The sequence below is a fragment of the Nelusetta ayraudi genome, unplaced genomic scaffold (genome assembly GCF_046127955.1).
Source record: "Nelusetta ayraudi isolate G7.1 ecotype Tasmania unplaced genomic scaffold, CSIRO-AGI_Nayr_v1 ptg000005l, whole genome shotgun sequence".
NCBI classification, from domain to species: domain Eukaryota; kingdom Metazoa; phylum Chordata; class Actinopteri; order Tetraodontiformes; family Monacanthidae; genus Nelusetta; species Nelusetta ayraudi.
In genome coordinates this window covers 7,160,001-7,180,408 of record NW_027466055.1, presented here as the reverse complement: position 1 = coordinate 7,180,408, position 20,408 = coordinate 7,160,001, and the positions used below count along the sequence as shown (strand labels likewise).

At 42.8% G+C, this 20,408-nt stretch overlaps 1 protein-coding gene across 2 annotated transcripts in view; it reads right to left on the bottom strand.

The window, feature by feature from the left end:
* Positions 1 to 20,408, bottom strand: part of lrrk1 (leucine-rich repeat kinase 1) — a 41,689-nt gene that overhangs the window by 17,615 nt on the left and 3,666 nt on the right. The window contains exons 1-23 of one of the 2 annotated variants that reach the window (XM_076011671.1): positions 20,364 to 20,408; positions 15,798 to 15,988; positions 13,661 to 13,832; positions 13,216 to 13,395; positions 12,790 to 12,926; positions 12,440 to 12,666; positions 11,811 to 11,938; positions 11,479 to 11,642; positions 11,091 to 11,228; positions 10,079 to 10,191; positions 9,815 to 9,885; positions 9,159 to 9,288; positions 8,402 to 8,514; positions 7,780 to 7,994; positions 6,991 to 7,155; positions 5,497 to 5,669; positions 4,019 to 4,139; positions 3,601 to 3,760; positions 2,617 to 2,795; positions 2,436 to 2,533; positions 1,824 to 1,995; positions 1,512 to 1,681; positions 779 to 918 (exon numbers count right to left, since the gene is read on the bottom strand). The exon at positions 20,364 to 20,408 is cut by the window's right edge and continues 141 nt beyond it. In XM_076011671.1, the coding sequence (XP_075867786.1) occupies positions 779 to 918; positions 1,512 to 1,681; positions 1,824 to 1,995; positions 2,436 to 2,533; positions 2,617 to 2,795; positions 3,601 to 3,760; positions 4,019 to 4,139; positions 5,497 to 5,669; positions 6,991 to 7,155; positions 7,780 to 7,994; positions 8,402 to 8,514; positions 9,159 to 9,288; positions 9,815 to 9,885; positions 10,079 to 10,191; positions 11,091 to 11,228; positions 11,479 to 11,642; positions 11,811 to 11,938; positions 12,440 to 12,666; positions 12,790 to 12,926; positions 13,216 to 13,395; positions 13,661 to 13,832; positions 15,798 to 15,974 (3,343 nt within the window). In that variant the 5' untranslated portion in view covers positions 15,975 to 15,988; positions 20,364 to 20,408. The remainder of the gene's footprint in view (positions 1 to 778; positions 919 to 1,511; positions 1,682 to 1,823; positions 1,996 to 2,435; positions 2,534 to 2,616; positions 2,796 to 3,600; positions 3,761 to 4,018; positions 4,140 to 5,496; positions 5,670 to 6,990; positions 7,156 to 7,779; positions 7,995 to 8,401; positions 8,515 to 9,158; positions 9,289 to 9,814; positions 9,886 to 10,078; positions 10,192 to 11,090; positions 11,229 to 11,478; positions 11,643 to 11,810; positions 11,939 to 12,439; positions 12,667 to 12,789; positions 12,927 to 13,215; positions 13,396 to 13,660; positions 13,833 to 15,797; positions 15,989 to 20,363) is intronic. The other variant, XM_076011665.1, reaches the window with a different exon arrangement.

Genomic DNA, 20,408 nt, shown 5'->3' with positions numbered 1-20,408 from the left:
GAGAGAGAGAGAGAGAGAGAGAGAGAGAGAGAGAGAGAGAGAGTGTCAGTGGTGCCCCCTCCAGTGGTGGTGCCCCCTCCTGTGAGGCTACAGTAGGTAGAGGCACAGGTGTGTTTCACTCGCTCAAAACAAACAGAAGGGGAGGGTTGGGGGTGGTTTGGATTTGGAGTCAAATTTACTGTTTGTTTTTTCTCAAAATCCACTAATTCTGTAAGTCACATTGTTGTTTCTGAGTAGATTTGTATTAACCTGAATTTCCTCCAGTCGGTAGTGAAAAACAAAGAACACACACACACACACACACACACACACACACACACACACACACACACACACACACACACACACACACACACACACACACACACACACACACACACACACACACACTTCATGGAGGGCTAAGATTAAAGGTAAGCACTAAGCAGTGCAAGGCTAGGCCAACGTTTTGACCGGTGGGGGGCCACAATGGGTTCTGAAATTTGACAGAGGGGCTGGAGCAGCAGCAGAAGGAGGGAGGGTGACCCACCTCATAGGAGGCAAAAAAATATAATAAATATATATTAAAAAAAAAAAAAAATATATATATATATATATATATATATATATATATATATACATATATATATACATATATATAAATATATATGTATACCGGATTTAAAAGGTTAACGGGCCGCATATGGCCCCCGGGCCGTAGTTTGCCCATGCCTGAAGCAGTGAGCGCTGAAGAGGCTGTGCCGTGTTGGTTTAGTTGGTGTGAGAGAGGAGCACTGACCAGGGAACCACTGCTCGATCAGAGCGTTGACGTGATCCGTGATGAAGGCCATGGCGGAGAAATCTCTCATCTCCGACTGGCAGATGATCTTGATGCCTCCACTCTTCTTCCTCTTCCAGCAGATATCTGACGACTCCACGCTGCAGACGGAAACCGACACGTCGTCGTCACTTCATTCCCAGTGTGTGGTGGTGGGTGCATGGATCATGGTTGCAGAAGTCTCTTTTCCCTTCTCTTTTTAATGAGTGCCCTCGTGTTTTACAGCGCACTTCAAAATAAATTGGGTAACTGTGAGCTGCGCACTTTGCTCAATGGTCTTGGCTTTTTTATTTAAAAAATATATATATATATTATTATTAGTATTTCCCCCCTCACATAAACCTACATTTTAAAATAAAACACACATTTTTTGTTTTGTGGATGTACGTACAGTATAAACTTATGTATGGATAGATGGATAGATGGAAAGATACTATAAAACGCATGCTCAGCAGGATTCAAAATGTGTGCTGATGAGCTGCACTCACTCCCTGTATGGTTTAATACAACTTTTAAAGTGTTTTTAGAACCAAATGTAATTATTTAAGGGATGTTTTTTTCTTTCTTTCAATTCTTACATTTCTGAGCAACACAACATATGAGAGCAATCTAATCATCATAGTGTAAAGTTAAAAAATATGTGAAAACTGTAATCTTACTGGTTTGTCCTGATTACCGAGTTGATGGTACTCACCTCAGATAACCACCATCAAAAGTGACCAGCAGCCCCTCCTTCCAGTAGATGGTCTGGCTGCGTCGGACTCTGAAGGTGCTGCAGCGATTCTTGTGCTGCGTCGCCGCAAAGTTGTAGACTAAAGAGTTGTTGCCACGCTGGTGCCTCGTATTCTTTCTAGTCTCAAATGACTGGACAAAAAAACAAACAAAGAAAAAAAAAAAAAACACACACACATTTTAAGACATACATACAAAACTTTTAAAGCCACCAAAAAAGAAATAGTGTTTACTAGAACTACTGATTGATGATGCTTGGTGCTGATGCAGGTACCTGCAGGTCCATCTGTTTGAGACTGATGAGCATCCTGGCAATGAATCGCTCCCAAAAGCCTGCTGGGACAAAGCTCATCTTCACCAGACGCTGCAGGGTGTTGTTGCTCTGCCGGCGGAATCCGTGGATGTCCATGGCAGGCTTGTAGGGAAGAAGGTGGGGCAGCAGGTAGCTACAGTGAGAGAAGAACAAAATTCAGAAAGAAAAAAATAATAATTTAAGAAGTGTCAGTAAATGCGAACATTTTACATTAAGAAAAACGGCAAGAGGCATCAAATCTGTAATGAATTATGAACTTCTATTAATACTTTAGTACTGTACTAACTAAATAGCAGTGCCATATTTGTTGGCTCGGAAATAAGGGTGGGATGTGAATGGAGAAATTAAATAAATATTGGAGAGCACAATAATAGCCACACACTCTGGCCGGTGTTACCAAATATTGTTATTTAAATATTTGCAAGTGGGATGTGAGAATGAAAGACCAGCCACTTGGTAAAAATGACAGCCCACAGTGAGAAGCTCTGCTTTCCAAGAGAACATTGCATTCCACACAAAGTACACATTTTCTATTGGTTCATAAAAAGAAAGCAACTAGAGCCAGAAACTGACCTGTTGTTGGCCACAGGGAGCGCAATCTCAAACTTGGCAAGGAACTGGAAGTACTGCTCCTCAGTTTGATCGGTGAAACCGGTACCGACCAGCAGCATCTGTGTGGCACACGTCAAGACAGGAAGTCAGCGACGATCGCTGACACGCGGGCACACGTGGCAACCCAGAGATCCCAGCTCACCCTGAGGTCCTCGGCTCGGATCACTCCATTCCGGGCCAGCGAGCGAGAAGACTTGAGATGCATGATCCTCTCCAGACACTCGGAGAGCCACACGGGACACAGGAAATAGAGGGTCCGCAAGCCGTGGCTGGTGTCGGGGAAGTGCAGCAACGTCCCCGTCTCGATCAGGAAGCTGATGGCTGGGTGTGGACGAGTCAACGTGGTCATTTTAAAAAAAGAGACATTAAAACATGGCAACCCACACGGGGAAACGAAACAGACTGGGAATTTACAGAATGGACACCATCGCTATTAATACTAAATTCAAGGAGCGACTGTGTACTATTAATTACCGAAGAAAATGTCTGTTGGTCTTGAGCCAGCAGCATATGCCACCCTCTGACTACAAAGACACCTGCTTTCAGCTTCCAGCTAAAACGGATGCCTTGTTGCACCTTCCAAATAGTTGAGAGGGGACATGAACAAGGCTGCAAGGAGGTCTACAGTGGGGGGATAGGTCATCAGTAATCTGGAGAAAGGAATGAGTGCCCTTTGTGACATCACAGAGGTCCATTTTTCAGACCTGAGCGTTTCAGCACTCAATACTTATGGAAGAAGAAAAACAGAGTGTGGGTGATTTTTTTCCAATTGGTGGCTGCTGCATTACATGTTTGTACATTGATAATTGATGACATCAACGATTGTTGTACAATGTAGATTTCTCTGATGTCTCTATTAAATTCTTTGCACCTCAATTCCTTCTGTTTTGTTTTGGTTCTATGAACAAAAAACAGAGCTGTTGCATTGTCTAATTACTAGCCTTCCAGGGAAAGAGGGTATTAAATTTGACATGATTGAGTGTAAATGCACAAGAAATTCGACTGAGTGGGGTGTAAGTTAAAAGCCGTGTTTGATTTAAGTCATTCACTGGGAAAAATGGAAGGAATGTGATGGCTAATCATTGTATTACTGTTACAAGGTTTTGCCGAAATAAATGCTTAATACCAGTTTGCAGATCCTCATAGTCTCTGATGTCGCTGCCGGGGTTTTGTTCGACGATGCTGTCGAGCTGGGCCTCAGTCAGGTACTGCACCTCCCCCTCAGCGTCTCGCCTCCGTTTCTCCGCCATCACGGCCTCCTGCAGAGTCAGGTAGCTGCGGGGGATCTGGCAGAGGGCGACAACAGCCAGAAACTATTGTTCAGAGTCCCATCACTGCAAAAAGTTCTCAAGATTCAAAGATTCAAATATTCAAAAATTATATTCCGCTCGCAGCGCAATGAACCTTTGTGTAGTAGTGAAGGGGCTCAATGCAGGGTTGCACTGCACTGCACTTCGTCAGTAAACTATGAGTCAGTGGTCTCCAGCAGCTCTGGGTCATGAGTGTTTGTCCCAGAGGGACACCAGTTGTGGGTTGATACTCACCAGTCTGCCTAGCAGTTTACTGCCAAAGGCTGTGCTGCTGCTGTCTTTCATGGAAAGAGCCACCTGGTAGATGAGCTTCTTCATCCCATCCACGCCCTCCAAGGTCTTACAGGAAACCTCGCTGGAAGTGACACACACACGCACGTCATTAGAGCACTTGCAGAGCTTTTTATTTATTTTTTTGTTGTTGGTCGCAGGACTAGTTTAAAGGTACCATATGATACCAATTCTTCATTTTTCATCCGGTCTAAAGCGGAGCAAAAACTAATTCTCAGAAAAACACTTTAGATCTCAGGAAACAACATATTTGGACTTCTGTTTATTTAGCCTCAGGTTCAGTTCAGTTCAGTTCAATCAATCAGAATTATTTATATAGCATGTTTAAAAAAAGCTGCAGGGGTAACCAAAGTGCTTTACATTTAACTTAAAAAGCATAAAACATATAAATAAATAAGGCTCCCAATGAGTGCATTGGTGGATGTAAGAACAAGGTGAGACAATCAATAAATAAGGTCACTAAACGATGGCTGAGAGGTGGCAGCAGAGTGGAAGGAACACCAGGCTGACCTGAGAATGAAGCAGTGCCCTGTTACATCACTCAAGGCTCATTCCCAGCACTTGGAAGCTTTAGTTAGTTTTACTTTTGAAAAACTGGAGCAGGCGATCAAAGTGACATGTGCATCTTTGCGGGAAGCTCAATGACAGACTCGAGACACGCCGCTGTGAGAATTCATTGTGAAAGGAAATTCCTCAGCAAAGTCTGGGGGGCTTTAAAACATGTTTTTGGTGGCATCTTACCACAGCCTCGCCATTTCAAAGAGCATTTTTCAAATTTTTCCCACAATAAGAGTTTAGAATTGTTACGTATGAACAGCACTGACGCTGCCACAATTTCCCTTCTCACACTTTCTTTCCACCAGGCCGAAGTGTGACCCAATGACGACTATTCAAAACCTTCACTTCACCCAGCCAGTTCTACTGTTAGACGCATGATAACTTTTTCAATTATGGACTTCTATATCGTAGCTGGATTTAACGATACTCTTTATCGCCATTCTAAAACGAGCTCAGTCTTGCAATGAAGTCCAGTCATCTTTATAGATACCTTTTTATGTGTACTCTAGATATAAAAAGGCATCTTTTTATGAGGAGGCTGAATTCCGCAGGGTTTAAATTTGTACAATTGCTTGTTTAATGTTTCGCCTGCAGGCATTTGGAACCTATAGTTCTCAGAGGACAAGAGAAGACGAGTGAAAGAACCTTTCTGGGAAACTTAGTGAACCTACTTTTCAAACGTTCCACTATTTAAATTCAAGACACACACAAACGGCGCCCTTCAAAGGCTGCTCAAGTCACTCATCGATTTCTGTCTGAGGATTTTCTTTCAGCCGACTATTCAGAATGCATTTTTCATTTGTGATCAAAAAGTTATTATGACAAAAAAAATAAATAAAAAGGGCAAGCGTGTGCTTACTTACTGCAGGTGTTTCCAGGTGATATCAGGGTAGCCGGAGGCTCTGGCTCCAGATGGCGAGCGACAAAGAGCCAGGATGTAAGCCCTCAACGTGGCCAGCCTCTCTGTGCGGAACTTAGTGTCGATGAGATCCAAATGTGTCCCCACAACCAACACTGCAGAGTTTGGTGCCCGGGCCTAGAAATCACACATCACACAGGGCACGATGGCTTAGAATCATGTGCAGCTACCAGCAGGTGTTGAACCACAGATGGAAGAAGGAAGAAAGAAAACATTTGACATCACAACGTCAACTCAATGAGCAACAATTTGGTTTTCCTGGTCAATACTTTGATTCAATTCTATTTTCTGGTCAGGTGGTGTTATTATTATTATTATCAATGTCATCATGATCACATGATTATCAACTCTACCATTTTGCACGCTGTGAGGTCAAGTCTCAAGGCTGATTAGAACAAATTTCTTTCCTGTTTCCTGTGACCAAGTTTGTGCTTCTATATATTTGGATTTTTGTCCGTTGTTAGGAGCTTCTCAGTGCTTTTGTATTTCCTCTTGGTCTTTGATTATCTTGGCCATTCCTTTTTCAGAGGTTTGATTTAAGAAAAAAAAAAAAAAAAAAAATGCTGTGTGGCCCCAGATATGTTTGGCGGCTGAAGAAACTTGACTGACCTGACATGACTAAAGCACAGTACAAAAATCCAAATAACGCTGGCCAAAAAAAAAAAAGTGCTCGCGAAACAACTGTGTTTACTCATGTCTCAAGCCTGAATTCTTGAAGAAAGAAAGTAGAGGTGTTTCCATTTCAGTTTTTCACAAAATAAAAGCAATATTTGTAAAATTTGCTAGCGTGTAAATGCGAAAGAAAAATGTTTCCATGACACTTTTACGGTATGCCTCCATATCGATACGCCTGAAAAACCACCTCATGAGAGAGTCAAAGCCTTTTATCGATATTTGTGAGGATTTTTGAAGTTTAGATGCTTCCATTACGAGTTTTATATTGCGATATTTAGGTTTTGCGCAATTCTAGGGGTCATGGAAACGCAGCTATTGAAGGCATATTTTGACGTGATCAGATTGAGACAAGGACACAAAACTTAAAGGTATGCACTCGGCCTGCAAAACAAATAAATTGTGGGCAATTTGGAGGCATAAATTAGCCGCACAATATTAGAGAACAAAGACGCAACATGATTAAATGTTCCTTTAGGGATTTAGCCTTTCATGAGGCGTCTCAGAGAAATGGAGGGAGCAGTTTCAACATCCTTCACGTCATCGCAACTCAGCGGTGCAATGAAAGAGGCCGCAGTGGGGCTGTGGTGGGCTGTCGCAGCCCACCGCAGCGCGACAGCCCAAACAATTTGCCTTGAAATAAATACGTCACCCCTCCCACTGGGTTCTCACACTCCCCCCCACTAACGCCTCTTCCCGCTCTGACTGACGTGCACCAGCTGGGAGCAGCTCCTCGCGGGATGTGAAGCAGTTTTGGGATGTTCACCTCGATGTTGAGCAGCCATGTCTGCAGGTTTGCCACGGCCTCCTCTCCCAGAGCCAGGTTCCAGGTGACCACGTACAGGGCCTTGTCCGTGAAGAAGCACTGGTTGACCGTCGACATGCTGGCTTGGCCGCCGATGTCCCACACGTTGAACGACACCGAGTCCTTCTGTGTGCGAGGACGAGACGAGAGCAGAGTTCACTCAAGGGGAAGGGGGAGCGGGTGGTGAATCTCCCTCGTCTGCTGCGCTGCTGTGTGTTGACTCTGGGTGTGTTACAAGCTGATGACACAGACTCATACTGCACATATTTAACAACTCTGGGTCTCTCTCTCTCTCTCTCTCACTCTCTCGCAGTCTTTCTTTCTTTAAGAAATGTAACAGCTTTACTTTATCAGTGCAACTGTAGCCTCATCTTTATAGCACAGTTTTCTACAGCAGTGGTTTTCAAGTGGGAGCCACTAGGGAACACTAGGGAGGCCGCAGAAAAGTGAACAGAAGACAAATAAAAAATGCAAATGAATAAATGAATAAATAAATGAATGAATGAATGAATGAATGAAGAGAAAAATAATAGAAACAAATTATTTTAATTATTATTGTCAAATATAATGAAATTATTGATCTATATTTATGATATAGAGGCATATGTATATATATATATATATATATATATATATATATATATATATATATATATATATATATATATATATATATATGTATATGTATAGTTGTTGCACCTGCAGCATAATGATAATAATAATAATGATAATAATAATAATGATGATTACGTTGTTTTTGCCCCCGTTTGGTTTCTCCAGCTCCCAGGTGGAAGTGGCGATGCAGCGTTCAGCAGGAGTGAAGGGAGAAGCCTTTCCATTCTGGAGAATGTCAAGCAGAGCCGTCTTCCCCTGTCTGGGGGGGCCGATCACCAGCAGCTTCAGCTGTTTGGAAGGTTCGGCCTTTCGGAGGTGAGCCCGGAGGTAAGCAAGGACTGACACAGGGCCTGAAAACAAAGCAAAAGAACGTGCACGGGTCTCTTGAGTACTCGATTCTGATTGGTCAATCGCCAATATTCACCACCGCCGCTACAGTACATTGCCAACTGACACACAGTGGCAAAAATGGGGTATTTTTCTAATGCAACATCTTCAGAGAGGACAAAAACTCATTGGTGGTTCATGTCCTTGGTAAGGAAGAAGAGAGCAAAACAAAACGGCGTGCAAAAGATAAGAGAGGTGAGAAGGCACAAATGACTTCAGCATTCCCTACATTTCAGCTGTTCACGTAAAAAAAAAAAAAGAAGCATCAGCTACAAATGCACATCATACCCGATCACAAACTGTGATATAAACAAGCTTTTATGGCAAATAAATCTAAAAGCCCACAGATGATGTGTGTTCAGGACAATACCTTCCTTTCTAACTTCCTGGGGCACGTTGGCAACATTGAGATCTTCCATGTCCAGCTGCCACAGGTTGGAAAGTTGACCGAGTTCGGTTGGAAGCTCTCGAATTCCAACATTGCTGTTGGAAGAACAGGAGAGACAACGTGATTGAACAAGTTGCTTTAAATGTGAGAGACACTTCATCAAGATGAAACGACTCGGCTGACATTCAAAATCCTTCAGTAGAAAATAACTGGCTGTGAAATCCTCCTGGCAGCAGATGATTGTTGTCATCCTTCTTCCCAAACAACTCTATTAGTCTGGCTGGTGAGTTTAACAGCTGCAAACAGCTGGAGGACTGTGAACTCATACCAAGCACGAGTTCCCATGGACTGAAGTGACACGAGTGACCAACCCACAAAGACTTTCTTTTACTTCAGTCTTCTTCCATCGAAACAGAAAAATGTGTAGAACTCAAAACTCAAAATCCCTCTGATTTAGAACAACGCTTTAATTCAAGAGTTTAAATGATTTAACTTGCCTCAATTTGATAAGTATTACAGTGAACAGACCTAATATTACAGCCTTGTCCCACCACTGCCCAATCTTATCGCAGCCTTTGCTATCTTGTGGGGAGGAAGGGTTCAAGTAGGAAGTGAGGCAGAAGTTGCATGACAACAACAGTAAGAACAAAGACGAATGACACTGGCCTGCATTGACTGTGAGAGACCCATCGTATCCCAGTGTGACCCATGAACGGATAAGAGAGGCAGCAGGACTCACTTGGAGAGGTAAAGCTCAGAGAGGCTGTGGAGGCCGCACACTGATTGGGGAACGCACTCCAGCTGGTTGTCGTTCAAGAAAAGCACTTCCAGGGAATCGCGAAGGATCATGGGAAACTCGATGATACACACTGGCAGAACACAGAGCGAGGTGCACGAGTCAGGCAGAGGCATGGGTAGATGCTCAGAACAGTCGTTATCATGGGATTAAATCTAAAACTGAAAACTGGAGTCAAAGTAGAGCATGGGTGTCAAACTCTGGTCCGCGAGCCAAATTTGGCCTGCAGTGTAATTATTCATTTAATTTGGCGGGCGAAGCAATACAAAATCACAACTACAGTTGGCCCCCCCGGTATTATACAGCACATCTATGACTAATAGTACAAATCCCAGAATGCTCTGCACTTTTATGCAGAGCATTCTGGAAATTTTTATTTTGGCAGGTCAATCGCAACAGGAAGTTCACTGAAGGATATTATTAATACTTAAATGGTTTATTGTTCTTGGTTGATTTTAATGTCGGCCCACGACTTTTTCCAAGTTTTAAATTTTGGCTCCACTGCGTATTTGAATTTGACACCCCTGCTGTAGAAACCCAATTAGGACTAGTAAAGACTCCTGTTAACATCTGCAATGATCTGATTGATGCAGGTATACCTGGATCAGGGTCTCTCCTGTGCCAAGTGGTTAGGAAGGCCAGCCTCCGCGACTTAGGAGCCTCCACTGTTCTAAAAGGCACACACACACACACACACACACACACACACACACACACACACACACACACACACACACACACACACACACACACACACACACACACACAGAAATTTGCTTTTTAGGTATTAGCATAATTCTGGAGAGTAGTATATCTACACACACACACACACTACCAGGACTTGTGTGTTTGTATGGACCTACTTGCCCAGCTGGTTCCTGGAAAGATCGAGGGTCCTGAGCCTCGAGCACTTCCACTTACTGGGGGGCGGGAGTGCTGCAATCTGATTCCCACACAATCTCAGGGAGACCAGAGCCTGATGGGAGGAGGAGTGGAAGGAGGGGTGAGACACTGTACAGCACACACACTGCACACACTTACATTTTCCTTCCATGGAATACACACACACACACACACAGACAGCTGGTGGACTGTGTCAGCAATCGGCTCTCCAGGAGAGAGAGAGTCACCAAGCTGTCGGCCAATGTGTGGTTGCTTACACAAGTCCAATTAGTCATGTCTATTCAAATAAATATCTGTGGGTTTCTGAAATCAGTGTGAATGTGTGTGTGTGTGTGTGTGTTTGTGTCTGTCATACAAATGGCAAGAACTTTCATGACACAAGGTTGACGAAAATTCTATGTAGGGCTTTGATGAAAAGAATCGCAAGACTCACAAATTTAAATGTAAATGTAAAAGTAATGAAACCAATTACTGATCATCATAACTTTATAGAAGCCTATTTGGTTGTTTGATAAGTTTTGGTTGTTTTTAAATATTTAAAAAAAAAAACTGCTGCAGCAAAAACTGACACTACCACCCAGGAAAGACCTACTGAATGGTCATTCAGATTGAAATCAATCCAATCTGAAAGAAATATGTTTTTGAGTAAAGATGTGTAGGATAAATGATCAAAAATGATGAACACAGAGGGAAATTGCAGCATTGCAGCCTTCTCCCTGTACGACACAAACTGTTCCCATCTTGAAACGTTTCAAGTAATTAACACTATTACTTCACTAACACAGTGAGCAGACGTCAACTCACTGGACCCTTGTGTAACGTGGTTAAGCAGCACCATCTGGAGGTTGCTTTGCGAATGACGCACGATATTTTCCAATGAATGTGCTTATTTTTTCTCTGTTTGTTTGCATAGAATGTTTGTACAACGGTCACACAGAGGTGCGACAGCAGATCCAGGAGGGGGTGCTTTACCTCCAGCTCAAAGATGTACGAGGGCAGCTCAGTCAGATTGTTTTCAGAGAAGTCGACCTCCTGCAGGTGAGTTCGCCAGAATATTGAGATGGTGTCTGGAAGACTCTGGATTTCATTGGAGGAGGCTTTGCATTGCCTCTGCATGGAGGAAGAGAAAGAGAACAAGTGTTACTTCATGTCTCAATGAAATCATCAGTATAAAGTTTAAATAAATAAAAAAATATATATAGATACAGTGCTAAATTGCTCCTTAAACATTTGCAAGAAAAAAAAACAGTACTGATGGCCTATTTTGAGAAACAATGTTTGAAATGAGTTATTAAGCATTATCATTATCATATTAATGATAGAAAGAAGCGGGCTGTGTCTCTGTCGGGTTGCTAGTCACCAGTGGACAGGCCCAAGGGTCAGGGAAGTCGCTCAGCCTGTTCCTGCACACATTGAGGACACTCAGGGATTTCAGACTGTGCACGACCGCCGAGCTCAGACTGCTGAGGCAGTTATCGGACACGTCCAGCTCCTCCAGTCTGCGAAGACCAATCCAGTTGGTGTCTGAGAGGACGGGGAGAAGGAACACAAATCAGACTTGCTCAGTGTAAATCATCTATGAAGAGCCAAGAATGAAGCCGACGCATTTGGCCTCTTTTAACCTGTCAGACGTCATGGTTTGTTTCTCAGTGGTGAACTGAGTTGCAGTTGGAGGTGAGAGTGGGAACACACCTTGAGGGATGTCAAACAGGCTGGTGAGCTGGTTCTTGGCAGCAAACACTCTCTGGACGAGTGTCAGGTGGAGAAGCCCAGATGGCAAACTGGTCAGCTGGTTGTGAGAGAGATTCACCTGCTGTAAGCTGAGAATGCAGGAGAGGGAGTCGTTAGTTAACATCTCCACAACTTAACTCAATTACTTGCACTAATGTGACTTAGAATTGAGGCAGTTCTGTTTTCTCTTTCACTGACTGATTTGATTTTATTACATGCTACCCGGCCCTTTGCATTGTTTAAATCATTGTCGTCATTGTCGTTCAATGTTTGTTTTCCTTCATGGAATCTGGTTCTGTTGAACTTTTGCCAATAAACATCCATCCTCACCAGCTGCATGGCAGCTCAAGTGAAAATAGCTTTTCAGCCTCCCAGCACAAACCTCAAACCCATCAAATGAAAAACTCTTCACATGAAATAATCGCTGAAGGACACTTGGTATCAGCTAAAAAATATTCTAAGACTATGATACAATGCTCTAGAAGCAGCCAACAGTCCTGCCACTCTGCTTAGAATGTCTGTGTATCCTGTTCATCATTTCATTGTCTACTCAAAAAATGTACATCTGTCTCTGGGTTGTCTACACATACCTGGAGCAGATGACCTCCTGGGAGGTGTGAGCAGCTGGCAGCTCTTTCAGCAGATTGTTGGAGAGATCTATCGACTGCAGGTGGAGGAGACCCCAGGGCACCACAGAGGGGAGAGCAGTCAGGCAGTTGGACGACAGATCCAGGTGTGTGATACGTGACGACAGGTCCATGAACCAGTCCAGTTCCAACCAGGGCAGCTGTAGGCCTCTCCAAAACACGCTGACATCCTGCACACACGTGGACATTCGAAGCAACCAACCGACAATCCAAAGTTATTTTTGTGTTTGACGCCATGACGAACAGTCAGCGTGCCTGAAGGAGTGTCAGCGACACCGGCTCCCTCCTCTCACCTGTACTTCCTCGGTGGATGAGGTTTCCTCAACCTTTTGTCTGAGAAGGTTTTTGCAGAAGGCTGGGTGGTCCATCAGAGTGTAGGAGGAAAATCCTGCTCCCTTCTGCAGCAGGAAGTTCGCTATTTCTTCATTACCTGGAAAACAAAACACTACACTCAACCGCAAGCAACAGATAGATATATTTATATATATGTATTTATACGTTTATATATGTAAATGTGTAAATATATATATAAAAATAAAAAGGGAAAAAGAAAAAATTTTCTTCTTGTGGTATTTTTAATGTTATATACTGTATCTTAAAGTACGCCACTGTCACACCTGGAGTACAGTTAATAAAAAAACAAACATCAAAGTTCGGCAAAGAGGCATGAAACTAATAATTTTATGTGAGATGGTGAGATTGTTGCTGGGTCTCCCTACCTGCTCGTGCAGCAGCGTACAGTGGCAGCCCAGTGATGATAGCAAACTCATCGCTGTGGATGGCACAGTCTTTAACATCAGCATCATAGCCGTGGACCAGCAATCGGACCATGTCCAGGTGACCCTGCTCACAAGACGTCGCCAGCATCCAGTTCAGCAAGTCCTTCTTCAGGCACGGACCTGGGGAGAAGGTCAATGTCCATCATCATTATCAAAGCACCAGTCAAATATTCACTTTATCAGGAGTGAGGAAAACATAGATATGACAGGAGGTACATAAGATAAGGAAGTGATCTGTCAAACTAACTGGTGAGTGTAAAGCCAGCAGTTAACAGGTGTCACTACGTTGCAAAAACATACACAAAAGTCATTGTTAACAGCTGGGGAACATTATGAGGAATTCAGGAAGGAATTCATTTTTTGTCAATGATTCTTTGTTGTCTACCTGGTAAAGAGTCCAACAGCTCTTTGACCAGCGCGGTGTGGCCGTAGTATGCAGCCAGGATGGCTGGGTTAGTGTCGGATGGCTCCTCAGGTACACAGACGTCAGCTTCCTTCAGCAGGTAGTGGACGCTCTGCGGATCCCCGTGCTGGATGGCCACACACAGAAGACGCACCTACAACAAAATACATTACATTCATCTTTAAATTTAAATTTTCCTTCTCGTTCTTCTGGTGCTCCTCCAAAAATTCCTGAATACGCACGGAGGTAGTTTGATATACGTGCATTTGTCAAATCTACTTCAGCTGAGCAGAGGGAAAAACAAAATTCATTTTTAACTGTCAAGCGTCAGTGATAATCAGAAAAGGAATTATTTTTCCTGCTTTGACGCTTTTACGAGAAGGACACAGTTACACGTACACCTTCTTTCTGTCGGTGCTTGCGACTGGTTTTTCAAGTTGAACACAAGTATCTGCCAAATGGCCATAAAGTTCACGACCAAAGAAAACAGGATTCAGTTTCTGTATAAAGTTGGCCAACATATAAACCTAACAAAAATAAACTGGCAGAGCTAGATCTATTTTTAGAAAACAAAGTCAAATCTGAATTATTTATGAGCACTTTCAATTTCTCACTGCCCCAACATAACAGTTTTAATGACAACATTTTTTCTCCACTTACGACCATCTAACAAATCAATTCATTCACGCATCAAACCCATAAATCAACAACCAAAAATCAATTACAACTCCTAAAACAGATGGTGGAAACTGAGCATATGACAGCTGTGTTGCCAGCCAATCAGACAGTGAGAAGGAAATAGAGGAATTTCTTTCTGAACTCAGAGATATCAAAGTACGAAGAGCCAAATGATAAAAAAAGATTCATATAATCTGTATTTAATGCGCAACCTAATATGTTCATAGTTAAAACAAACTTTCACATAATGTCAAATATTTGGTTGTTTTTTTTTTCATTCAAGCTGTCAAAGCATGTTTGACCAACCCAGGAATATTCTGCCATAATAATTCTCCCCCACTGTATATTTCTATTCCTTCTATTGCTACCTGAGGAGATGTCTCCCCAGCTGCTCCTCCAATGCAGCGCAGGCCAGCAGAGTTGACAATGTGGCTCAGACGAGCCGGTGTAGAGAATGCTGTGTGAAGTCTTCAATCCTGACACTGTCTCCTGCCTTTCTTAGATAAAATCTACAAACTTTAATTTGCATCGTGGTAACTGTATCTCTTTGGTGTTTTATCTGCCTCTCCCCTTTGGGAACTGGTGTTTGCAACAGTAATCCTGGTAAAGTGGGCCAGATCTCTGCTGAAAAACTCAGAAGGATGCTGAAATAGAAATAACCCCGAGCTGCACACCCACTTCAAACAGAAGTCATTACACCACAACGTCCGCTTCAACACCATACATTCGAAGATACACAACAGCCTTCATAAAGAAAGGATAGATTCTCCTGTTTACAGTTCGCCTTGCTAAGTGAAACGTATTTATTATAGAATGAGTAGCATTATACAATTTATTACATCACAGTTTGGGAATAATAAACATAACATGGTAGCAAAAACATAAATGGTTTTGTCTTGAACAATACAATAAAACTGAACGATAACGATGTTGTAGTCAAGACCGCAACCAACCAAGACCAAGAGTATCGAGATCAAGACAAGACCAAGACTTTATATATCAAAGAAAAATAACAACAAAACAGAGGAAAAATTACCAGTATCTTTTTTTAAATTCAAGTTTGCTTCTAAACTTGAAGTTAAAAAATTTGCTTCATGAAATTAAAAAATAAATTAACTAAGAATAAGGGGGTGTGTCTCTCTGGGTGTCAGTGTTGGCTGAGTCTTGACCGGTCTTGATCAAAAATCCTAAGTTGGCCCAGTCCCAGATCGAGACAAGACTGAGTAAAAATGCCTCTGAGTCCGAGACGAGACCCAGACCCTTATAAAAAGTGGTCTCGAGACCAAGACCAATCCCGAGCACTACAGCACTAACAGCATAGCATTCTAATCATCATGTAAAGCACATCGAGTTGGCTTGTGTATGAAATGTGCTATATAAAATAAAGATGCCTTGCCTTGAACAAGTTTTTTTTTGACTTGTGTACACTCGCTGTCCTTACCCCATCAATGCGTGGCATCCCAACGCTGCACTCCACACAGCAGGCTTGCTGGATCAGCTCTCTGGCCACCTCCTCCTGTTTGTCTTCATATGCCGCCTGGATGTTCTCCAGAGTGGGGGAAGGAAACAGAGCGGAGCCGGACCTCGGACCCTGCACCAGTGACGCCTTGGCTCCCATTTCCTCCCCAGGGCCTGACAGCACAGGGAGACAGGCAGCGAGCGAAAACTCTGGTCAGACGGCAGCTCAGGAGGTATTTTTTTCGAAGGTAGCACTGAGACAACAGAAGATTCTGACGGCGGTCTGCAGGTTTACCGCGTCGTGTTACTGTAGCAGCATATGCCGAGAACTAGGTCATCCTATTAAAGAATGCTCTCAACGCGTCAACACTGGAGCTGAGTAGATTAGTGCACATTTTGAACAAGCATGCACCCTGTGTGGGCAGGTAGAAAGAGGACTTGGCACTCAAGAGTCCGATATAGATGCATAGGCCAATTCCATCGGCAAAGGCATTCATTTATGCTGCACAGTTGAACTGACCTTATAATCTTTCAACTGCATTAGAAGTGAACGAAGGGAAGAGCTGTCTGACATTTGTCATCATAAAAGTCCAAACAACACATAAATAATGTCATTGAACAAAAATGTTGATTTTGCATTTTTGTTTTTCAACACATCCCGGATCATTTGCTGACTAAAGTACTTTACCTCACTCAGGTTGAGCCTATAGCCTGATTGTTTTACCAAGCCTGATAATGCCATCAGTAAGGAGCTGAGCCATCAAACATTCACTGAGTAAAAAGCAAAGCACTGCTGGTATCACATTCACATAATGCCCCTCGGCTTCGCCTCAGCAACCAATCATTTATTCATCAGCAACTTTGTGTACTTCCCAGACTACTGAGACATTATAGCTATAAAAAACTACCAAAGTCGTTATCATGATGCATTCTTGTGGCATTTGAAAAGAAACCATTCAAATTCATTTGAACAAAATTAACAAAACAAAACACTTGATTGATATCCAGACAACAGCGTATTTAGCCCTTTGTTTACAGCCATCCTGCTTAAACTGATCCAAGACCAGAAAATCGGTCTGCAGTTTGCCACAGCACACCAGACTGAGACAGAAAATCTCTGCGAGTGACACCGAACGAGATGAATCCCCTTCAGGCTGCTGCTGCTGGCGGTAGAATGATGCAAGAGAGCTATTTTCTTGGCACGCTTTGGTGAACCCCTCACTAGCAGTTAAACAGCATTTAAATAAAACACACAGGAAACTTGCATCATGAGTTTGTGGCCGACACATCGGCAGCGACTGTGTGACGCCATCATGTAAACACGGAGCAGTCTCTGAGGACTGTTTCAAACACATGGTTGATTATGAATAGATGAATGGATGAATGAAAGGAAGAAAGGATGGATGGATAAACAAATGAATGGATGGATGTTACATGGATGGATACGAAATGAATAAATGAACAGATGAATGAATGAATGAATGACTGACGGATGATGAAGGAATGAATAAGGCAAATGAATGAATGAACAGATGGATGAATGAATGAGTGGATGAATGAGTGGATGAATACAGGTACAAGCAAGTTTGACACAAGGTACTGTCAACAAGTCAGTGTGTGTTGGCGCTGAAACCAGTAAAGCAGGCAAATAACTGTGCCGGTCCTTCAGATTGTCCTGTGACCAGTGTAGCCACCATAAAACATGGCCAACTGATTTGAAACAAGTAGTGAAAAAGGGGAAAAGTGAAAAAAGAGGAAGAAAGGGCTTGAAATCAACAGACAGTGTGCATGCATGTGTGTGTGTGTGTGTGTGTTGCTCTACCACACATGAAATAACACTACTACATTAAATTCCCTTATAACTGACAATGAAGGAAATTGTGCCTTGTCCGTTTTGAATTTGTCCCTTTGAGATTTATTGTTAGTTGTCTTTACAGACTAATGTTCAAAATAAAACTACCTTTGTTTAGAACAGTATTTTTGACTGACTGATTTCTCAGCAGCAATGTAGTTAAACGTCCTGAAGTTGGTAGAAGGTTTGTTACGCTACGAACCAGAGCAAAGTAAAGAAAACATTTGCCCGCTGCTGAGAAACTAGTCCCGAAAAATACAATATGATGGAAGGGAACACTGACATTTATATCGATAGTCTGGCGTTGTATTTCATTTGCCTCGGGTTTACTCTGGAGCGGGACAGACTGCTTTTACTGGCAGGCTAGCAAAATACTGTTGACTCCCACTAGCCGAGCACCAGCAAACTCTGCCCCCTATGTCCAAAATGCCGAAGCACCCTTTGAAGGTGCCGCGCCAGTGACGTTAAAATGAATAATTAATCCAGACGAGAGCTCGACTCAACTGCTCTGGATACATGAGAAAGCCCCCAGGGAGTGAAGCCATTAGGCCCCACGTGTGCATCTCATCCACCATCAATACACAAAGACTTACACGCCAGTCTGGGAAAGCTAGATGAAGACCTTCGGACGGACGCGCTCGTCAATATCACTTCCATTACTCAATCTGCCTTTTTACTGGCCATTTACTGGCCCCTTTGCTTTGGAGATTACAGGAAACATACACTTTAAACTTTGGTTTAAACCCAAGTGAAGATAAGGGAGTACATTAGAGCTAAGGACGGGGGTCTCTGTTGTCTTTGTTTTATTTTTACAAAATGCAGCTTAACATCATTTAACCGCACGTACAAGAAAAGAGCACAGGATCAAGTTACAGGAAGCGCAAATGCATCGAGGCCTCCATCTTTATTTAGCTCAGAATGCTCTCATCGAACTTTCACTACCCTCCTTTCATTTCTAGCACGTTTCAACTATACTTCAGCAAAAAAAATGAAATAAGGAGAACCTCTGCAGGAGGCTTCAGCCAAGTTCCAGCGTTTCATTTTCATCTATGTAGGCAGCGGTGGCTACACTAAGCACGCAAGCGGGCAGTTAGGAAAAACTTTGAAAGCAAGCACTAACTTCTTTCGATCACTCTGTGCTAATTCATTTCACACCGTATGAGGACGTACCTGACTCTTCAAGAGAAGAGCGGCTGTATGAAACGTTAAATCCACTGTTACCTCCAGCTTGAGGCGGAAAGTAACCAGATCCTGTTTCACGTAAAAGAAGAACCAATTCCCTGATAAGTCGAAGTGATTGTTCTCTTTCAGAATCCAGTGAACGGAAAACTTGCAATGCTTTGAACAATGGACAAAAATAAAAACTTGAGCTATTGATATTCTAACGTGCATTCACCTCCACAAAATCCATGTTGTATCTGTGTTAGTTGAACATATGCCATTCATGTGAAATCAGACTCCATTCAAGGAGGCTGCCATGTTTCCATCACAGTGGACAAACAGCAACACATCCTGACATAGACAGACGTGAAAAGGATTGCATGCATTTCTCCTTGATCTACTTTACATATTTGCAGGATGAAAATAAAATATGGCATTTCCAAAAATATCACAAAAACAAAATCTGTGAATTGCCGGAAATGGAATGTTGAAAAACCCAAAACTGGCTTTGCTATTTACAAATTTCAGATAAACCCGGGGCCAGTATTTGATTAAATCAATGTGATTGGCCCTCAATGACGTCTGTCTGAAGCCGAGACTTCAGGAGTCATGGGAGTGTTGTTATCACTACTCAAAACCACTAAAATCCCACAGGTCCTCAGTAACACGGCTTTGAACACTTTTCTCATCTGCAGTGATTTCTGACTACTTGCTGATGCGTAAAACTTGACTTATGCGATGCTGCCGAGTGACTAACAATATTTAACAAGGTGCAGGGGAGGAGTCACCAACACTGTACCTGTGGGCACCTTGTATCTCCCAAGGAACGCGTGAGTGGCCCGCAGGTCTGATCTAAAAATAGCACAACTGCATTTAAAAAATGTAATTTTATTCTGTTGCTATTCTTTCAATGGAGTCTAGAGAGGTTTAGGTGAACGTTTCAAAACTGTGTTTAATTCAAAAGTGTCTTCAGGAAATGTAACACTGTTTTTGTGCAAAATGCGAATGAGAAATAATCAATATGACGAGAGTGTTCACTCAGAGGAGTATCATTAACAATAATATACAACAAAAGGCAAACTGAGAAAATTTGTGATGACTGAAGATCGTAAACAAACTGGTCACCCTTGTATGACTCAGTACCGAAGTAGTAGCTCTCTGGTTCAAAAAGGTTGGTGACCCCTGGTGTAGGGTGATTGTTATATTCATTCTTAATTCAAAGAGAACTCATAAATGGCAAATGAACGAGCGCTTGCAAATAGAGGGAGGAGAATCCATCCTAAGAGAGCAAAATTCCCAAGAGAATTTGTAAGTAAGGCGCGTTTGAGCAAATTACACGACATTATGATCTTACAAACAAAAAACCCTGCAACGCTGAACACTCCAGTCACTGATGCAGGCAGAGATTATAGTGCACTGTGAGCCGAGTCGCTTCTCGGAGCATCAGAGCAGAGTAGCTATAATGCCAATTCCAATCCTACATGTGCAGCATATAAACAAGGCTCCAGTCGGCTCCGAGCTCAGCAGCTCACTAACCTGCTCATAGCGCAGAGGCAGCGGCAAATCCTCCCTTTCTTCCCG